Source organism: Petaurus breviceps, unplaced genomic scaffold, assembly GCF_028583685.1.
Source record: "Petaurus breviceps papuanus isolate PSGF00001 unplaced genomic scaffold, PetGlider_PUasm1.0 110, whole genome shotgun sequence".
NCBI classification, from domain to species: Eukaryota; Metazoa; Chordata; class Mammalia; order Diprotodontia; family Petauridae; genus Petaurus; species Petaurus breviceps.
Window position 1 is genome coordinate 377,083 of NW_027185597.1, and position 18,507 is coordinate 395,589.

An 18,507-nucleotide genomic window follows, 5' to 3' on the forward strand; every position below is an offset into this window, starting at 1 on the left:
TTTCTTTCTTTCTTTCTTTCTTTCTTTCTTTCTTTCTTTCTTTCTTTTTAAATATTGCTTGTTCTCCCTTATTCTCTTCATTATTTGGCTTCCCTTTCTTTCTATCCTTGACTTTTACTCTTTGATTCATGGACCTTATACTTATTTTTATCCTTCTTTATTCTCTGTATTCCTCAAGGAATTAACATTTTGAGCCACCTCTTTTGCATTCTTTCTTTTAAATAGCTTGTTATTGCTTGTTCCCTTTGTGCCCTTCTGGTTCCTTTATTTCTACTGTGACTCACTATTAGGAATACCAATTCAAGTAGTGATATAGAGGACATTGCCTCATTGTAAGAATCTTTCAATGTCCCTTACTGTGCTTTTTGTTGACTTTTGCCTTGTTTTTTTTTTCTTTTTTTTGCATTTTCCTCAACATCTCTTCCCTTAGTACATGCCCTTCAAACTCTTCTGGCTGTCAGTAGCCCCCATAATCTCTGATTCCTTTTCTCCAAAGGTATGATACATTGTTTCTTCAGCACCAAATCTTTGCAGATAATTCAAGCTTCAAGGTATCCACCACCCTTTACAAAATCTCCCTCTTGTCCCATAGGAGAATCCATTAGTGTTAACATCTCCCACCACTAAAGCAAGGTTTACTAAGCCCTCTTTTCAATCTCTCCCTTTGCCTCCTCACCCACTCTTCTAAAGGCTTTCTTCTTTCTTAGAGACTAGAGGAATTATTTTCCCTTCAATGTTAGCCTTTGATTTGATTAGGGTGCATAACTTATTCCCTGCTTTCTTCTTTCTCCTCTCCAGATTTGATGCATTCTCCTCTTTGGTAATTGACACACACACACACACACAAATACTCTCCCTCTCCCTCTCCCTCTCCTTCTCCCTCTCTCTCTCTCTCTGTCTCCTTGATGCACCTTTAGGCATAGCATTGTGAAGCTTAGTCTATGAAGTTTCAGGTCTGTTTTTCCACAATAATTTCTATTTGATTCTGCTTTTATCCTTGTCTCTGGGTGTACTTTAGAAAGAAATCTCTTCATGGTTTCTCTGTTTTATCTTACTGTTGTTCTCAGTTGCTGTATTTGTTTATCCTTCTTGTATTTCTATTGTCAGAGGTGTTTGAGAAGCAGACAATCTCTTAATATCTTGTTTTCTTCCTAGGAATGTTTCAAATACTTATTTTTATTGAATGTTGGTCTTTTTCATTTATGGTTAGACTCAGATTTGCAGGTCAGGTAACCTTGGGCTGCCTTTTGAGCTCCATTGCTTTTCTAAACATATTACTCTATTCCCTTCAGCATTTTCTGGTAGGTGAAGAATAGTCTTGTGTTATTAGAATCTCCTTTCCTTTATATTTGAAGGTCTTTCTCCTGGTCACTTACAAGATTTGTTGTTTCTCAATGGAATTGTTAAATTTAACCACTAATGTTTCTTAGTTTGCAGTCTTTCTTTCTTTCTTCTGCCCCCCTCCCCAGAGGTGGGCTAAGGATTATTTTTATTGGGACTTCTGTATTCAGAAGTTCTGGACAGTTTTCCTGGGTAATTTCTTGCATTCTTGGATTCAGGCTTTTTTTTTTTACTTGTATTCTAGGAGATCTATAATCTGTAATTTATCTCTAAGCATACTGCCTTTGAGATCAATATATTTTACTTATATAGAGATTATGCTTTCTTTAACGTTATGGCTTTTTGCTTCTCTTCTTCTAGATTGTCCTTGACGTCAATGTATTTGCATTCACAATCAGTTATCCTCTCATTTGTTTCTTTGGTGAGACTTGACAATATGGATTCGTTTTTCTATTCTGCTAATTACTTCTGCTGTGCAGGTCATAAATTTTGCTCTCACAATTCTTATTTCTTTTTTAAACCATTCAGGAACATCTTGCCTTGGGAGGAGGGGAGAAAAATACAGAATTGAGTTGTTATAAGCCTGGATGTGTGCCCTATATCATTCCTTCTCTTTTTTCATTCTTGGGTTTAGAACTGTTGCATTAGAGATTGTCATGCTGACTTTCTCCTATTTGGATCTCTATGGTACTGAGAAGAAGGAAGGGGTTAGGGTGTAAAGTTGAGTTCTATTGTAAGTAACTGGTATTTGTGTAGCTTAGCTGCCTGAAAGTGGTGGATGGTGGGGGAAGATGTACTGAGTGAGCACTTGTTAGGAGTTAGGGATTATTGGTCTTATCTGCTATGAGTTCATTACAGTCTCTGAGTCCTTGGTATCATAGATCATGAAGAGAGTTTAAATTGCTTCAGCTCTAGTGTGTAATTCCTATTTTAGAGAGGTTTGAGAGTTTGTGAAGATGAGAGAAAAATGTCCTGTATCTTTTTGGTCACATGATCTGGAAGTCTCCCATGTTATTTTAAAGTCACACTGACATACTGAGTGTTTCCACTGTAAATTTGTGATATAATTTCATGCTACATGGCATCCCTTTAATCTTCCCTGCCTGACTCTCACAGTCTCCACAGTTCTCTTCTAGTACGCCCCACACTCCCCCCCCATACCACCACTTTTTCATGGCAGAAACTTCGCTCCTATTTTGATGAGAAAATAGGTGACACATGCTATCATCTTGTTTTTCCCTGCTCCATACCTCAAAAAATCCCATTATCTTTGATTTTACTTCAGTACTTGAGGAAGAGGTGGGCTTCTTTTCTTTGCCAAGACCAATTTGATCTACAGCTCCACCAAAAGGGTCTTCTAGCAATTCTGTCTCCCATTTCCATCATCTCATACATCTCCCATCTCCCCCATCCCCGCCCAATCCCCAAGAAAACACTGCCTCCTTTTCCTCAGCCTTTCAAAACACCTTACTCAGCTGGGAAATCAAAGGACAACATGACTTCCACCTCCTATGCAAATCCTTTTCTCATTTTCCCAGTTGTTAGCTCTCTTTCTTCAAGTTATCTTTATTCATTTCAATTTGCACATGGTTTATACTGTCAGATTCTTATAGGAAGAGATTATTTTGTAATTGTATCCCTAGCTCTTAGTACTGTATCAGCAATGCCATATTCACAATGCCTATAGAGATTACAAATATGCCGATATAATTATCCATCACAAAATATGTCATGCTTGCCATATGGGGAAATAAACTAGAAAATTTATTAAGATACCAAAAGACTGAGTCCCAAAACCAGAAAGTGAAAGCCATAAGAGTAGTTATGACATTGGCACAGGTGGATAAAGTAGAAAGCACCCACATTTTCAAGCCTTTAAAACAGAACAGGCTACCTCAGGCAAAGGTCCTCCTCTCCCCACGCACAGCAACCACCCAGCGTCCTGGAAGCGCGCTCCCAGCAGCTCCGGCCCCTGGCAGTCCTCAGCAGGAGTCCTTAGCAGAAAGTCCTTAGCAGTCCTAACTCAAAAAGGGCTTCGCGCTGCCGCTGCCTCTGCTGCTGCCGCCGCCGTCACCACCACTGCCAGCCACCACCACTGCCAGCCACCACAGGAACTGCTAGCTTGGCTTTCGCTTTCTCTGGCTTTCGCTTTCGCTTGCTCCGCCCCTTCCTGCTACGTCAGCACGTCCAATGGGGCATGGGAGATCTTTAAATCCCATAACCTTTACAAGTACCTTCCACAGAGTATGTGATTAATAAATGTTTGTTTTGAACTTAAAGCAAAAGAGACAATATGAAGAGCTGAGCAAGTTTTTTTTTTTGTCACCTTCATCTAGGTTGTAAAAGATGAAAGACATTACTTCACAATGGAAATAATGGACTGTATCTGAGTACATTGTATTCCTCTATTCCAGTCCTGGCTGTGCCATTTTTTAATTTTGCAAAACCTATCTGTAGCAAAGAACGGTTTCTTCCTTTTGAATGGCTCAACATCTTGGTGTAGTAGGAAGATCTCTGAACTTAAATCACAGGTGTCTCTAGCTGTATGTCATTAGGCAAGTACTAAATATGGATTCCTTAATCTGAAAAATGGGGCTCATCCTACGTCCTCTCGAGGGTTGTTGTGAGGATATGAGAAAGTCTATAAAGTGCTCATGAAGCCATTTCCTGGCTCTGTGGGAACTCGGGCAACTCCCAGTTGCATTTTCCTCAGAACTTCCAACCACCTGAAGTACTTGTTGGTCTTTCCACTGCTAGGCCATCTCAGCTCTTTATTCTGCTTCATGTGCTCACTGATCATGTAGCTACAGGAGACATCGCTCTATCATGTCCTCGACAGGATTCCCTCTCCAAAAATGTCTTTTAAAATAGGGATAAGGGGCGGCAGCCAGGTAGTGCAGTGAATAGAGCACCAGCCCTGGAGTCAGGAGGACCTGAGTTCAAATCTGAAGTCAGACACTTGACACTTACTAGCTGCGTGACCTTGGGCGAGTCACTTAACCCTAACTGCCCTGCCTTCCCCCCTGCAAAAGAAAAAGCAAAAATAATATAAGGATAAGAGACAGTCAGTAGCTTAGCTAGGGGACTGTCTGTGCAATTAGTGACTGTGCAGGCATACTGAGAAATGTGTTTTTTTGCCTGTTGGACTCATGTACGATTATGTTCTAGAGGATAGAGCACTAAACCTGAAGTCAGGAAGCACACCCTGAGTTCTAATATGGCCTCAGATATATAGTAGCTTTATGACTGAGCAAGTTGCTTAAATTCTCTATCTACATCAGTTTCTTCAACTGTAAAATGGAGATAATAATAGAGTTATTTTGAAGGTCAAATAGGTTATTTAGAAAGTGCTTAGTACAGTACCTGGTACATAAAAGGCACTTACTAAAAGCTTGTTTCCATTCTCCCTCCTTTCCCCCTTGGGTCTTATCTCTCCCTAGTATTCAACTTAAGGCCAGGGACTCTGCATTATTTAAATTTATGTCTTCCATGGCACCTAGAACAGTGTACTGCACATAGTAGGCAGTCTTCATTTCTTCAGTGTATAAATGAATGCTAATAAGAACATTATTGGGCTTCAGAAGCTTGAGATGAAAGAGAGCTGAATCTCAGCTTTTCCAAAAAATCAGTAAGTTCAAAAGAAGGTACTGAACCCAAGGATGAAAAAAAAAAGAAAAGTTAAAAAAAATTTAATGCATAGTATCCCTTTGAACCTTCAAAGAACTTTTGGTTTTGGGCTGTTCTGTTATTTCGGAGTTCAAATAAGCTTTTATTTGTCATGGATATTGTTGAGTGAAGTTACCAAATATTGAATGAGTCTTTGAAGAAGTGATTTCCCTCTTCACTGGCCACTTCTATGCTTTTCTGACAATGGATGGTGTGGACCATCTGTTTTCTTCTCCTCTGGGAAGAGCTTAAAGAAAAAAGCAAGAAAAAAAAGTACTTTGCTTTTATTTCTGTACCTCCAGTTCTCTCCATCTTAGCGTCTGGGCTGGCAGTGACCTTTGCCTCACTTCTGCCTGCCATCTGAGACTATGGTCTGAGGAAGACTTGAACACTACACAACCACTTTGTGCTATACTTCGCCATCTGACCAGGAACCAGATATGAGGTTGCAACCACCAAGAGTTCTACTATGTATCTGGGGAGCCAGTGCAAATTTGTGCTAGGGAGCCCAGACAAAACCCAAGCATCATTCCTTTGGACCTATCCAGTACAAATATAAGGTGCTGCCTTACTCATTCCATAGTCTCTATTTTCACATGCATAATTTTATGATTATGACTTGTTATCTTTGATTTGTTAGTTCTGATAATGGAATCCTGCTTATCTGGCAACCTCAATCATCCTTTATTCAGCTAGGGAACTGAAAGTATATACAAATATTCACATACATATATTCAGTACACACACACATATATGCACACACACACGTGTACACAAAGTATGTTTTACTCATAGTTCAGCTCTCCTCTCAGGACTTGTCTTATTTTTAAAAAATCCTTAATTTGCACACAATTTAAATAAGCTTAGCTATCTGGTTCTCAGTTTATAACTCAATAATTATCATAATGTCGGTTCTTGAGAAATGGTTTTTCTATTCTTACTCTTAGCTAGCACTTGCTGCTATAGTCAGCATACTTATCTCTGGCAGTCCTTACCCCCTTGAATTATTTGTTGCTTCCCATATCATCATAGATTCATAGACTGAGTTGGAAGGGAACTTTTGAGATCATCTAGTCCAAACCTCATTATTTTAGAGATGTGGAAAACTGAGCTGTTAAGTGAGTTGCCTAAGAAAACACAGATAATATCATGATCAAGATTCAAACACAGGTCCTTTGACTCTAAATCCAGTGTTCTTTCTAGTATCACATTGCAGAAAACATGGTAAAATTCAATGCAACCTCCTAAACCTCTTTTCCTTCTGAAAATTCCTTGTTAAAAATGAAGGTATGGGATCTATTTGCTGGTTCCCATATCACAATACTTTTGATTTCGCAACTGGCCTCTGCTGCTTCCCTTCTAACTTTAACTATACATAAACATATTTTTGGAGGGAAGGGCTGCTCACACCCCACAATTTTTTCTTTAGTGTCCCTTTTTGGCCTCAAAAATGCCTTCTCTTTTCCTATGATGGGGGAGGATTCCTTGGAGGAGCCCCAAACCAAAGTGTAATAGGGTCATGTCAGTTGGGAGCATAGTAAGACCAATATGTTTTGTCATTTGCAAAGATTGGCCACCCAAAAGATAAAAATCAATACTGTTACATCAAAGAAAAAAAAAGTCTACTTGCTTGGGGAGTTTGAAGTAGAAATTGGGTGAAAAGCAAACAAAATATCCCTAAAGTTGCCCCTCCCCTCTTGATGTAAAAAAAAGGAAAATGAGGAGTATTTGACAAATTGCTTTTTTCATTGTAACTATGTCAGTCAATGAAGAAATTTTGAGGAAGGACCCTTCATTCACTGGGGTGTTATCTGCCCTAATAGAATTTTTAGGTGGAGATCCAAACGAGGTCAATCTGACAACAATCTCCACGTGGTACTGGCATATGACAAATCTTTTTGGGTAATGCACCATAGATATTCAACTAAACACACTAAATATTTGTGAATAAATATTTTTATTTGACATTGAGATTTGACTATTATCATTCAGGAGTAAATCACACTGTGTAAAAAATGGTCATTGAAAATCATCTTCATTGATTCTGAGGACAGAATTGCAGGCTACATCACGTGACTCTTGCCAGACTCTCCAGTAGGCAAGCCCACTGTTCTTGCCATTGTCCTTTCTGAACTGCAAGAGGCCGATCGCTATCACCTACAGCAGAAAGCTAATGGTCCCTTTTCTTAGAAGAATTAAGGGGCTATTTCTTCCTACCACAAACCAAGGTGAGCAGTTTTTCTTAAAGCTGTTCTTTGTGTATCACTGCTGAGTTTATTAAACAATATGGCCATGGCTGTGGATGATGAGGAAATAATAAGTTAGTCTCTTTAGAGAAGAAACCTGAACAACTTTCTAATACACCAGGCCTGTGATCTGAGACGGGTGTCAGTCACAATGTGATCGATCATAGCCTATATTTGCTCGATCTGTTGAACTTAGTTCCTTGGAAACTGGATAGAGCTTTTCATTTTGGGGCCAAAATTGTTCTTTAAGGTTAGGAGGGTAACAAGAAGCTCCTTCTCCCACCCCCTCCCTCTGGCCTTTTTTGTTCCTATTCATTTTTCCTATGCAGAGTTTAGGTACTAGACTGTAATTTGAATCTTTTGAGTAGAAACCCTAATAGAACAATGGACATCCATAAGTTAAAAAACTGGCTTTGGGCAAGGAATGATCAAAGTTAGTAGGATGGTCCCCTGATATCTATATGGTATCTATATATCCCCCCACCCCCATTTTGGTAACATTTCCTAATACTCTGTCTTCTTGCCAAAGACTTGGAGAATTAATTCTGATTTAATTTTCAGTTGTTTGTCAGCTGTGTCTGACTTTGTGATCCCATCTGGGGTTTTCTTGACAGAGATACTAGAGTGGTTGGGTATTTCCTTCTCTAGCTCATTTTACAGATGAGGAAACTGAGGCAAACAGGGTGAAGTGACTTGGCCAGGGTGACACAGCTAGTAAAGTGTCTGAAGCCCAGATTTGAACTCAGGAAGATGAGTCTTCCTGACTCTAGACTCGGCACTCTATGGGCACCTAGCTGGCCATTCTGATTTAATACTTTAGGTCATTAAATTTTGCCCCATTTTTCATGGAGAGTAATGAGGATGGTAATGACAGTAATGAGCACTTATCAATGATTTAAGAAGAATAAAATAATTTTTGCAAGAAGCACAGAGTAAATGACAAAGTTTTGCTCTTAAAACCTTGTAACATGGTCCAGTGTGATAAGTGGGCAGCAGACAACAGCAATGTCCTTTGGTGGAGGCTTGGGGGTAGGATCTGAAAGTTTTCTGAGGAACTTAATAGCAGCTTCAAAGGGAAGAGTGTTGTTGGGAGGAAATGGAGATGGTTTGGCGAAATCGCCTGTGAATATGCAGATCTGAACTTTAGAAAGGACTGATCCAAATTTGTGTTTTAAATAAATTAATTGATCCTGATAACATTAATTAGCCATTAATTTTCCCCTTCATTTAAAAAAATATAACCTCTCCTTTAAAATGTTATATCCTAAATTGCATGAAAACAATTATTAAAACAAAACAAAGCAAAACAAAAACCTAGCCGCTCTTCTACTTTGTGGCTTATATAACTATTCTAATCTGGATGTACTCCTCCTGTTTTTTAGTCATAAGCAGATTAGGTAAGGCAGGGGTGGACTTTGAACTGTCATTTTCTGGATTCATCTTTGATGCCCATGGTCCAGATGAGTGGATGATCTGTTTCCACAGTCACAACTCCAGAGCCATCATAGGTGTTTGAAGTGCTGACTAGGGTTCCAAACATGAGCACACTATTGGCTATGAAGAAAGAATAAAATGAAAATGAGTTAAGCATAATTATAACATTTAATATTTGTATCTTTTTTGCATATATTTTCTCATTTAATCACCCCTACCCATTTGTTGTTCAGGTCTTCCTGACCCCATTTGAGATTTTCTTGGCAAAGATACTGGAGTGGTTTGCCATATCCTTCTCCAGTTCATTTTACAGATGAGGAAGTGGAGGCAAACAGGGTTAAGTGACTAGCCCAGGGTCACATGGTATCTGAGGCTGGATTTGAGCTCCAGAAGATGAATCTTTCTGATTCCAGGCCCAGCACTCTATCCACTCTGAAGAAGTCTATGAGCTTCACTAAAAGAAATAATCCTGATTTTTGCAGATGACAGAACTGAGTCTCAGAAAGGCTAATGCAATTCAGTAAACATTTATTAAGCACCTTCTATGTGGCAGGCACTATGCTAGGTGTTGGAGAGACAAAGACAAAAATGAAAATAGTCTCTGTCCTCTAGGATATTAAGAGAGTTCTAGGACATTAAGAGAGTTGTTTCTTTGGCAAAACAACATACATGCAACTGTGTATATAGATTTAGATTATACAAATAAATACAAACTGATTTGGTATGGTGTAGGGGGGAATGATGTGCATAGCATGTGTGTTCAACAGGTGAGCTTTGGCTTGAGTGGAGGCAGGTATTCTAAGAAGTATAAGTGAGGAAGGAGAGCCAGGGCAAAGTCATGGAGATACAGGATAGAACAGCATGTATGAAGGACAGCATTATGTTTAGAGACACATAAGCAGTAAATGGTAGAGGTGACTTTTTTTTTAAAGCAATTGGGATTAAGTAACTTGCTCAAGGTTACACGGCCAGTTATTTCTGGGTGTGGTGCTAAGTGTCTGAGCCCGGATTCGATCCCAGGTCTCCCGACTCTGGGGCTGGCGCTCTTACTCACTGTGCCACCTGGCCGCCCCTAGAAGTGACATTTGAACCCAGGTTAATCCTGATGCCAAATGTCTTTCAGTCTGATGATAGTCAACTTGGGTAACTTTTTATAAATCCTTTGAACAGGAATAAAGTGGACACCATTATAAGAAATTTGTCAATTTCATAAAACTATTATTAATTAAAATCACATCAGTACGATTCTGCATTTAGATCAAAGATTCTTAACCTTTTCTGTGTCATGGAAACCTCTAGCAGTTTGATGAAGCCTATAGATCCCTTCTCAGAAGAATGTTTCTAAGTGTATAAAATAAAACTCATAGGTTTACTAAGGAGCTATAATATCAAAATACTAATAAAGAAAAAGTTCAGAAACTGAAGGTTTAAAACCCCCGATTCTAGAACAGATTGCACCTAGACAGAAACGAGCTCTACAATGGTTCTCATAATTGAAATTCCTTAGTCATTCAAGCTGATTAAATGAGAGTTGTCTTTGACTCTTCCCTTTCCCTTTCCCTTGTTCCCAAGATCCCCAGCATTTACTAGTGTCTTGCTTATAGTAGCCACTTAAAAGTTTATTGAATTGAACTTGTTGCCAGGTCTGGTTGGGTCATAACAACAGCAGCTAGCATTTCTATAGTGCTTTAAGGTTTACTTTACTAATATTATTTCATTTGACCTCACCTGAGAGGTAGGAAGTAAGTCCATTATTGCTCTCCTTTCATACATAATAAAACTAAGAGAGACATTAAGTGATCTGTCCAGTAAGAATCTGAGGCTGGACTTCAACTTGGTCTTCCTGACCTAGGCCCAATGTTCCATTCACTGTATCACGTCTTTTTCCTATACTATCTCTTACATCCACCTATTCTTTTCACTCACATTGCCTAAGTATCAGTGAGGTTTCAAAGCTGTGAACCTGAGTTGGAGGAAAGATGGTACTATCAGAGGAAACAGGACAGTTAACAAGAGGGGAAGGTTGAGAAGGGAAATGCTAAGTTTAGTCTTGGACATGTTAGGTTTGAATAGCCTACATGCCGTCTAGGTGTAAATGTTGAATAGACAGTTGAGGATGACTGGAACTCGGGGCAGATTGTAGGGTTGGATGGATATATGCATATGGTGTTCAACCCATGGGAAATTTGCCAAGGGAGAGCAGGAGAAGTGAAGGTCCCTTTAAAGAACATTTTTATTGCAAGCTTCACAAGGCCAGAAAGTTGCCTCACAAATAATTTTAAAAATGTAAATCTATGAAAATCTTCCTAGGTCATTACTTGCCAGTGGCATATCTTGAAATATATCCATACCAATTGCCTTAAAAGCACATAATAACCCAGCACCCCACTTTATAAAAAATATATTTGTAAGCATTTTTAATATTACTTCAGGAGAAAATTAGCTAGAGCCTGGGTCTAGGACTCAAATGTTAACAGTGCTGCACTGTTCATTGGATTAGCATTGTGAAGATGACCCTTGGTGGTGCAGTGGACAGAGCACTGGGCCTGTGATCAGGAAGACTCATTTTCCTGAGTTAAAATATGACCCCAGACACTTATTAGCTGGGTAAGTCACTTAACCCTGTTTGGTTAATCCACCAAAGAAGGAAATGGCAAACCATTCCTGTATCTTTACCAAGTAATCTCCAAGGACGGTATGGCCCATACATGACTGAACAAGCTGCAAAGTGGAATAATAAACAGAAAATAAACATATTTATTAAGCCGTTCTTTGTGGTAAAATAATAGATGAGTAATTATATTCTCGGCCTGTTCTGGGTGCTAACCCAGGCATTAAACAGACCATAAGATCTTACCCGGTAACTCAAAGGCAAGATAAGCCTTCTGTGATCTTCCTTTCACACTGTTGACCTACATTATTAGGTTTGGAACATTTTCTTCTCAAACCTGTGACAATTCTTACTGATGATTTTAAGTGTAAAAAAAAATTTAAACCAAGTTGAATATTTTGAGTTTTATAGTTTTATATAGATGGGCTAGCACAGTTGGTAAATGGGAAGAGAATAAGGTTTTTGAGAATCTGTTAGCTTTGCTCTAATCTATTGTGATAGGTAGTATCCCATAAAAGCTAATGTAATGTTAAGCTGCATAATGAAGGTCTAAAGTATCTGGAGTTGGGGTGGGCACATAGGGATCAGGGTATGGTGACAGTTGGTTTTTTTTTTTTTTTGGCTTTTTTGGAAGGGCAATTGGGATTAAGTGACCTGCCCAAGGTCACACGGCTGGTAAGTGTTAAGTATCGGAAGCCACATTTGAACTCAGGTCCTCCTGACTCCAAGGGTAGTGCTATATTCACTGTGCCACCTAGTCACCCTGACAGTCTTTTTTTTTTTTAAACTTTTGCCCTGTTCAGACTGCATATGGATTATGACATTCAGTGGTGGGCCCCACATTTAGAAGAGACACAAATAAAGTTGAGATGCTCAGAGCAAGGCATTAAGGATGGTGAAAATCCTAGGGAACAGTGTCATTATGAAGAATGAAGGATATTTAGCTTGGAGAAGAAAAGACAGGGAAGGAAGGGTAGAATGCGGTGGTTATCTCCAAACATTTGAAGGGCTGTCCTGTGAAAGAGGGATTAGATATGTTCTGCTAAACTCCAAGGGTCAAAATCCAGCAATGACCTCCACTCATGGAGTGACAGAGAGGAAGATCTTGCTATGTGTCAAAGTGGCTGAGAGTGCTTGACTTGGAGTCAGGAAGATCTGAATTCAAATCAAGATTCCAAGCTTTGTGACTTGGAGCAAGCCACATGATAACTTCTCTCTGCCTCCTTTTGCTCATTTGGAAAATGGGGGTCATAACAACACCTACCTCACAGGGTCATTCTGAGGATCAAAAGAAAATGTGTGTGAAGTTCTTTGGAAGCCTTTAAGTGCTATATAAATGTCATTATTACTTTGGTTTAAACTTCCTAACAATAAGAATGATCCAAAGATGAGAGAAGGGGCTACCTAGAAGAGTTGTAGGTCAAACCTCAACTTTTTTGTTGTTCAGTTGTTTCCAATTCTCTGTGACCTCATTTGGGGTTTTCTTAGCAAAGATACTGGAGTGGTTTCCCATTTCCTTCTCCATCTCATTATATAGCTGAGGAAACTGAGGCAAACAGGGTTAAGTGACTTGCCCAGGGTCACACAGCTAATAAGGGTCTGAGGGCAGATTTCAACACAGAAAAAGCATTTTTCCTGACTCTAGGTCTGGCATTATGTCCATTGAGAAGTAGGTGGTGAAGCAAAAGTTGGATAGAAACCAGTTTGTAGAGCAAGTTCTTGGTCAGGCATAGGTTGTACTAGACATCCTAGTAGGATTCTTCTAAGTCATATGTTCTGTAAGTGTGAGGTTAAAGCAATTTCCCCAAGGCCATCAAAAACTCTGGGAGAAGCGACAATAATATCTGATGTTTGTTAAGCTTCTACGTGGAAAAGGTACTTTGCAAACATTGGGGCATCTAGAAATAGCAAGTTAGGGTATGAAAAGCACTTTACAAATATCTCATCTGATTGTCACAATACACCTGTGGGTAAGTACAATAGATATTCTTATCTACCTTTTACAGACAGAGAAACTGAGGTTCACAAGGCTTAATTAACCAGCTCCTAGTCACCAAAACTAACCTTGAATCCAACCATCCCCTACATCCGATATGCAGTCATCTTTCCATTACAGTCACTTAAGTTCTTTGTACTCCCTTCTTCTACTCCTCAATTATTATTTCCACACTCGAGAGTTACAGTCCTCCCATCCAAGGCCACCCCTTCTTTTTCAATTTTAGTGCCTCTTCTAGGAAGGGAGGAAAGCAATACTTGCAAGTCTTCCTGAAGCTATGCTTTTATATTTTCTCTTGGCATATATTATAAATAATATAAGTTATACAAAGATTGTAGACATTCTTCATCCCTCTCTAATTTTCTATCATAGCTCGGAGATTTCAGTTAACCAATTTGAAAAGTTAAAGTTAAAGAACTTCTTTGACTTCTAAATTTCAATCGTTGAACTAAGTTAGTGAAATAGAAGTTTCACCTTTTTATCTTTTAAATATGTAACTAGCATTAATTCTCTTATTTTCTAGTTAAATGCCACTGAACTTGTGGTACTGGTGAGAGCACTGGGAACTGATATTATAAATCTTAGATCTGCTACATGCTATCTACTTGACCTAAGGAAAGTCATTCTCAGACTCAGTTTCCCAATCTGTTTTCTTCCAGATCTAAATCCTAAACCTGGATACTTTGACTATTAACTAGTTGACAGGGTTATATCTTCTGTCTGGGCCATGGCACCAGGATGTCACTTTGATGACAGCACTTTAGTAAGACTTTATCACATTGAGCTTTGGGTGCCATATTTCATTTAGAAAGGATAAGCTGGAGAAATCCTACAGGGATTTAACTAGGTATGGAGATTCAAAACTATGCCTTTGAAAGCTTGCTTGAAGGAACCAATGAGGAAGGTTAGCCTGGAGAAGAGAAAATCTAAGAGAAACAGGATTATAAGCTTCAAATGTTTGATGGTGAGTATTGTGAAAGGCTAAATCTTACTGGCCCCAGAGAACAGATATGACCACTGAATATAATTTAAAGGAAGGCAACTTTCAGTCATACACACACACACACACACACACACACACACACACACACACAAACACAGTTTCATGGCAATATAAATTGTCACAAAAATTAGGAAAGGAAAAAGGAAATAAGAATTACTCCTCGTGGGAGGTCTTCAATCACAGTCAGACAATTTGTCAGTGACTGTAGAAGATTTTAATGCTTCTTCCAAGGTTTAGACTAGATGACTTTTGTGGCCCCAGCACCTTTGAGATGCTTATTAGTCTCACAACTTAATTATCAGTCAGTTTGGAAAGCCATTGTCAGCTATTCACAATCACTAGAAACCTCCCTACATTTAAACGTTTTAATAATTAATTGGTTGATTCCCATTGTCCAGTTGTAGTTGGGAGTTTATGGCTACAGATTGTGAATGTTATAATTATGTCTTAGAGTAATGTCAAAGAAAAAAAATTAACCATCTCCTATGTGGCATGAAAACGTATTACCTCTTAATTTGAATAGTGAATTGTACAAAACAGATGCTCAATGAATGTGTCCTGAATAAATTCTTAGGTGGTAGAATAGATACTTTGCTGGAGACTTTGGGTCAGGAATCCTACAGTTATCCCATCCACTTTGCAACTTTCCCCATTGTGGTTTTGATAAATCTTGGGTTGGCATAAGAAATCAAATGGGATTGTTGGGGGAGTTTTGAGGAAGCCTGTGATGAAACACAAAGGCCAGCAGAGAACACAGGAAAAGTTTAGAAACTCAGAAATACACGAAATATGAGTATTATATAATATCAACATTTTATCCTTTAAAACCATAATAATGCAGATTTCTCTGGTATGAAGGAAGGCCAAAAAATTGTCCTTTGATTTTCCAGATCAAGGGGGCATAGTGCCTCTGATCCCCAAGATGAGGAAGGCATAACTATAGTAGTGTAACCCAGGGCAAGTCATGTCATCTCTGTAGATCTCAGTTTTCTCATCTGCAAATCAAAGCCAATTGCTAATTGGCCTCTAAGATTCCAGCTCTAAATCGGGGATTCTATGATAAAGGAGTAGTATAGTATAATAGGAAGAACAATGAACTCAGAGGGTGAGGTCATGGGTTTAGTTACTGGCTTTCCTTCCAACTACCTGGCTGAAATTGGGGAAGTAACAACCTCAGTTTTCTTATTTATAAAACTAGAGGATTAGAACACATGAGTTCTAATGTCTTTTCCAATTTTTAAAAATTACAGTATCATAAAAGGAAAGCTGAATTCAGGAATTATTTATTGTTTTCTTCTATGCCACTAGAGGGAGTATTTTACCTTTCTTGGGAAATTTTCCTGAAGAAGTCATTTTAAATATACTGCAGTAGAGCTAAGAGATGGTTAAAACAATAATCTATCAATTTTTGATTCATTAATGAAAGCTGCTTCTCTATGCAGCCAACTTCTTAACCAGTGTGATTAAGAAAACATAATATAGAACAAATGATGACATAAGTAGAAGCCCATTTAAATGTATGCCTCCATCTGTGTAGAGTTAATCACCAAACCCATCAGACATCATATGAGAGAGGTAGGAAGGGAAAAGGGGTATAAAAAAGGGAGTCCAATGCAGGGTTACAGGATAGGAAGTGATAATCCAGAAAAAGATGATTGAGAAAGTCACTAGATATTTGGAAGGAGAGGTTATTAAGGAAATGGGGGAAAGCTAATTGTATTAAAATATGCAGAGACGTTCAACAGCATCAAAACTTAGGAAAGGATTGGATCCACTCGGTCGAGTCTAAAGGGTGTCAGAAGCCAAAATGCAAGGAATTTAAGGAGAGGGGTGGGAGATGAGAAATTACAGGCGACCCTTTCTAGAATTTTAGTTATGAAAGAGAAAATTAATAATAATAACAAAAGTTCAAGGGAATGGTAGGGTCAAGAGTAAACTTTTTTGAAGGGGAAGAGATTTGTGTTTGCAAGCATTCAGGAAAGAGAACAATAAAAGGAGAGAAATGAAAGACGAGAAGAAAAGGAGAATCTTAAGAGTGAAAATCTCAAAAGAAATTTAAGGAGATAGAATCAAGAGGTTGAATACAATGTGGAATTGGTTCAAAAAGGGAAAGAACCTCACCAAAGATGGCTTTGATTTTTCAATAAATTAGTGGGATGGGGAGGAGTGAGGGAGACTGCATGAGAGTGTCAATAGGGGGAGAAAACAAGAGCTTGCAATATAGCAGTGAGAGCCCAGTGGAAACTGTTGTTGCTGTTCATTTGTATCTCACTCTTATGACTCCATTTGGGGTTTTCTTGGCAAAGATACTGCAATGGTTTGCCATTTTCTTCTCCAGCTCATTTTGCAGATAAGGAAACTGAGGTAAACAAGGTTAAGTGATTTGCTTAGTGTCACACAGCAAGTAAGTGTCTGAGGACAGATTTGAACTCAGGAAGATGTCTTCCTGACTTCAGGCCAAACACTCTATCCAGTGAACCTCCTAGCTGCCAGTGGGAAAGTTTGTAGTATGCCCAACCAGCATGGTTTTGTGAAATATTCTTTATAAAATATGACATATTTTGCTTCTGAAAGGGAGGAGGAAGTCCTGAATATTTTTTCCCTTGATAAAAAATGCTTTGTATGCTTACAGCTTGTGCCCTGAATTTTAGATTTGGATAAAATGACCAGATGTCTCAATTTAGTGGACAGGTGTCAATGAAATGCAAATTCAAGTTGATTAGCTCATTAATTTGCTACTAGAGATTAGCTTAAAGGACTGGAGCATGTCTTTTCTGCAGGCCAGCTCTGTGATCTAGGAAAATTTCAGATCCTGAGATTTAAGCTCTTTGAATCTCTTTATATTACTGTTGTCATGTGACAAATTATCCTTAGTACATAAAAAGCAAGTTTCCAGACATTTGTCTAGATATTTCCTTTATAGTATGGAGAAATTAGAGAGGCCATTAGGATATAATACTTACCAAAATTGGAAATATATGTCTATATTTATGTGCATACACACATATAAGACAGAATAAAAGGGAACTAAAAAACAATTTATTGTTGTCACCTTCTGAGGCCAGAGTGAAGAGCTGGACTTTTGTAAAGTTGAAGGCTGAACAGGAATAAGAATGAATATGCAAACCTGATAGGAAAGGACTGGGTCAACATGGACTTTGACCACAAAATCCTATAAAACTAAGGAGTATAACTAGTTTCGGAAAACTAAGTATAGAACAGAGGAATGGGAATTATAGTTTGCATACCTGCTATGTTTATGCAACCCATAGTTGAAAAGAAAGAGGAATAAAAAATGTCTAGATTAAAAATTCCGAATGCATTCAAGGTCATAAAGAGCAAGAAGGATTTTGGCTCAGCCTCGAACCTATGTCAAGTATAGTACTCTTTCTGAGAGAAATTTTATTTTAGCTTCATTTTAACTTTCTGTCTCTGTGAATCTGGATGCTATACTCTAACTTCAGCCATTTTGGGAAATACCATGGCAGGGCAAGAACTGATACTCAGCAAGTAAATCTATTCTATCAGTGGGTAGATTGTGATTCCCATAGGTCATGTTGATCTTATTCCTGAGATCCCTAAAACTATAAAAAGTTAAATTCAAAACTATGAGTTTTGGTTCCTGACCTCAAAGTGTAGAGAATGAACACCTAAACAAGTTAGCTAACAAAATGGCAGAATATTTTAAGTGCCCGGGGCAGCATGGCATAGAGAATGGAAAACTGGGCCTCTGGAGCCATGAAGATTTGGGTTCAACATTTGTCTCTGACACTTACTAGCTGTGTGATCTTGTGTAAGTCACTTGATTTCTATTAATCAAAGGTCATCCCTATGACTTATCTACTAAGTCATAAATATAGCTCAGAATTTCTACATGGGAAGTTCTTCATGCTGATGAAAATCACAGATCTTTCCCATAAAGATTCACGTATGCTAAATGTGAAATGAATGATACAGACAATGGAAGAAATAGAAATTCAGGGCGAGGAAAGAGGACTTTGTTCTAGGAAGGTTCCTTTCACATAGGATGCATTTGACCTTGGATTTGTAATGGATAGATAGGATTTGTATGGGTAAAGTGAAGAGAATAAGGCAACTATTCATTCCTTCTCTTTTAGATAAAGAACCTGCCTGGATTGTCAAAGATGAGGAAGGAAGGAAGGAAGGAAGGAAGGAAGGAAGGAAGGAAGGAAGGAAGGAAGGAAGGAAG

General features: G+C 38.6%; 1 protein-coding gene and 1 long non-coding RNA gene across 8 annotated transcripts in view; one reads left to right on the forward strand and one right to left on the reverse strand.

Annotated features, from left to right (window-relative positions):
- Nucleotides 1-18,507, forward strand: part of LOC138155999 (uncharacterized) — a 120,224-nt gene that overhangs the window by 52,926 nt on the left and 48,791 nt on the right. The window lies entirely within an intron of this gene.
- The window catches only part of LOC138155734 (thiamine pyrophosphokinase 1-like), a 479,265-nt gene continuing 467,703 nt past the window's right edge, over nt 6,946-18,507 (reverse strand). For 4 of the 5 annotated variants that reach the window (XM_069081026.1, XM_069081104.1, XM_069080982.1 and 1 more), the window contains one exon: nt 6,946-8,807. In XM_069081026.1, coding sequence (XP_068937127.1) covers nt 8,778-8,807 — 30 coding nt within the window. In that variant the 3' untranslated portion in view covers nt 6,946-8,777. The remainder of the gene's footprint in view (nt 8,808-18,507) is intronic. The other variant, XM_069081161.1, reaches the window with a different exon arrangement.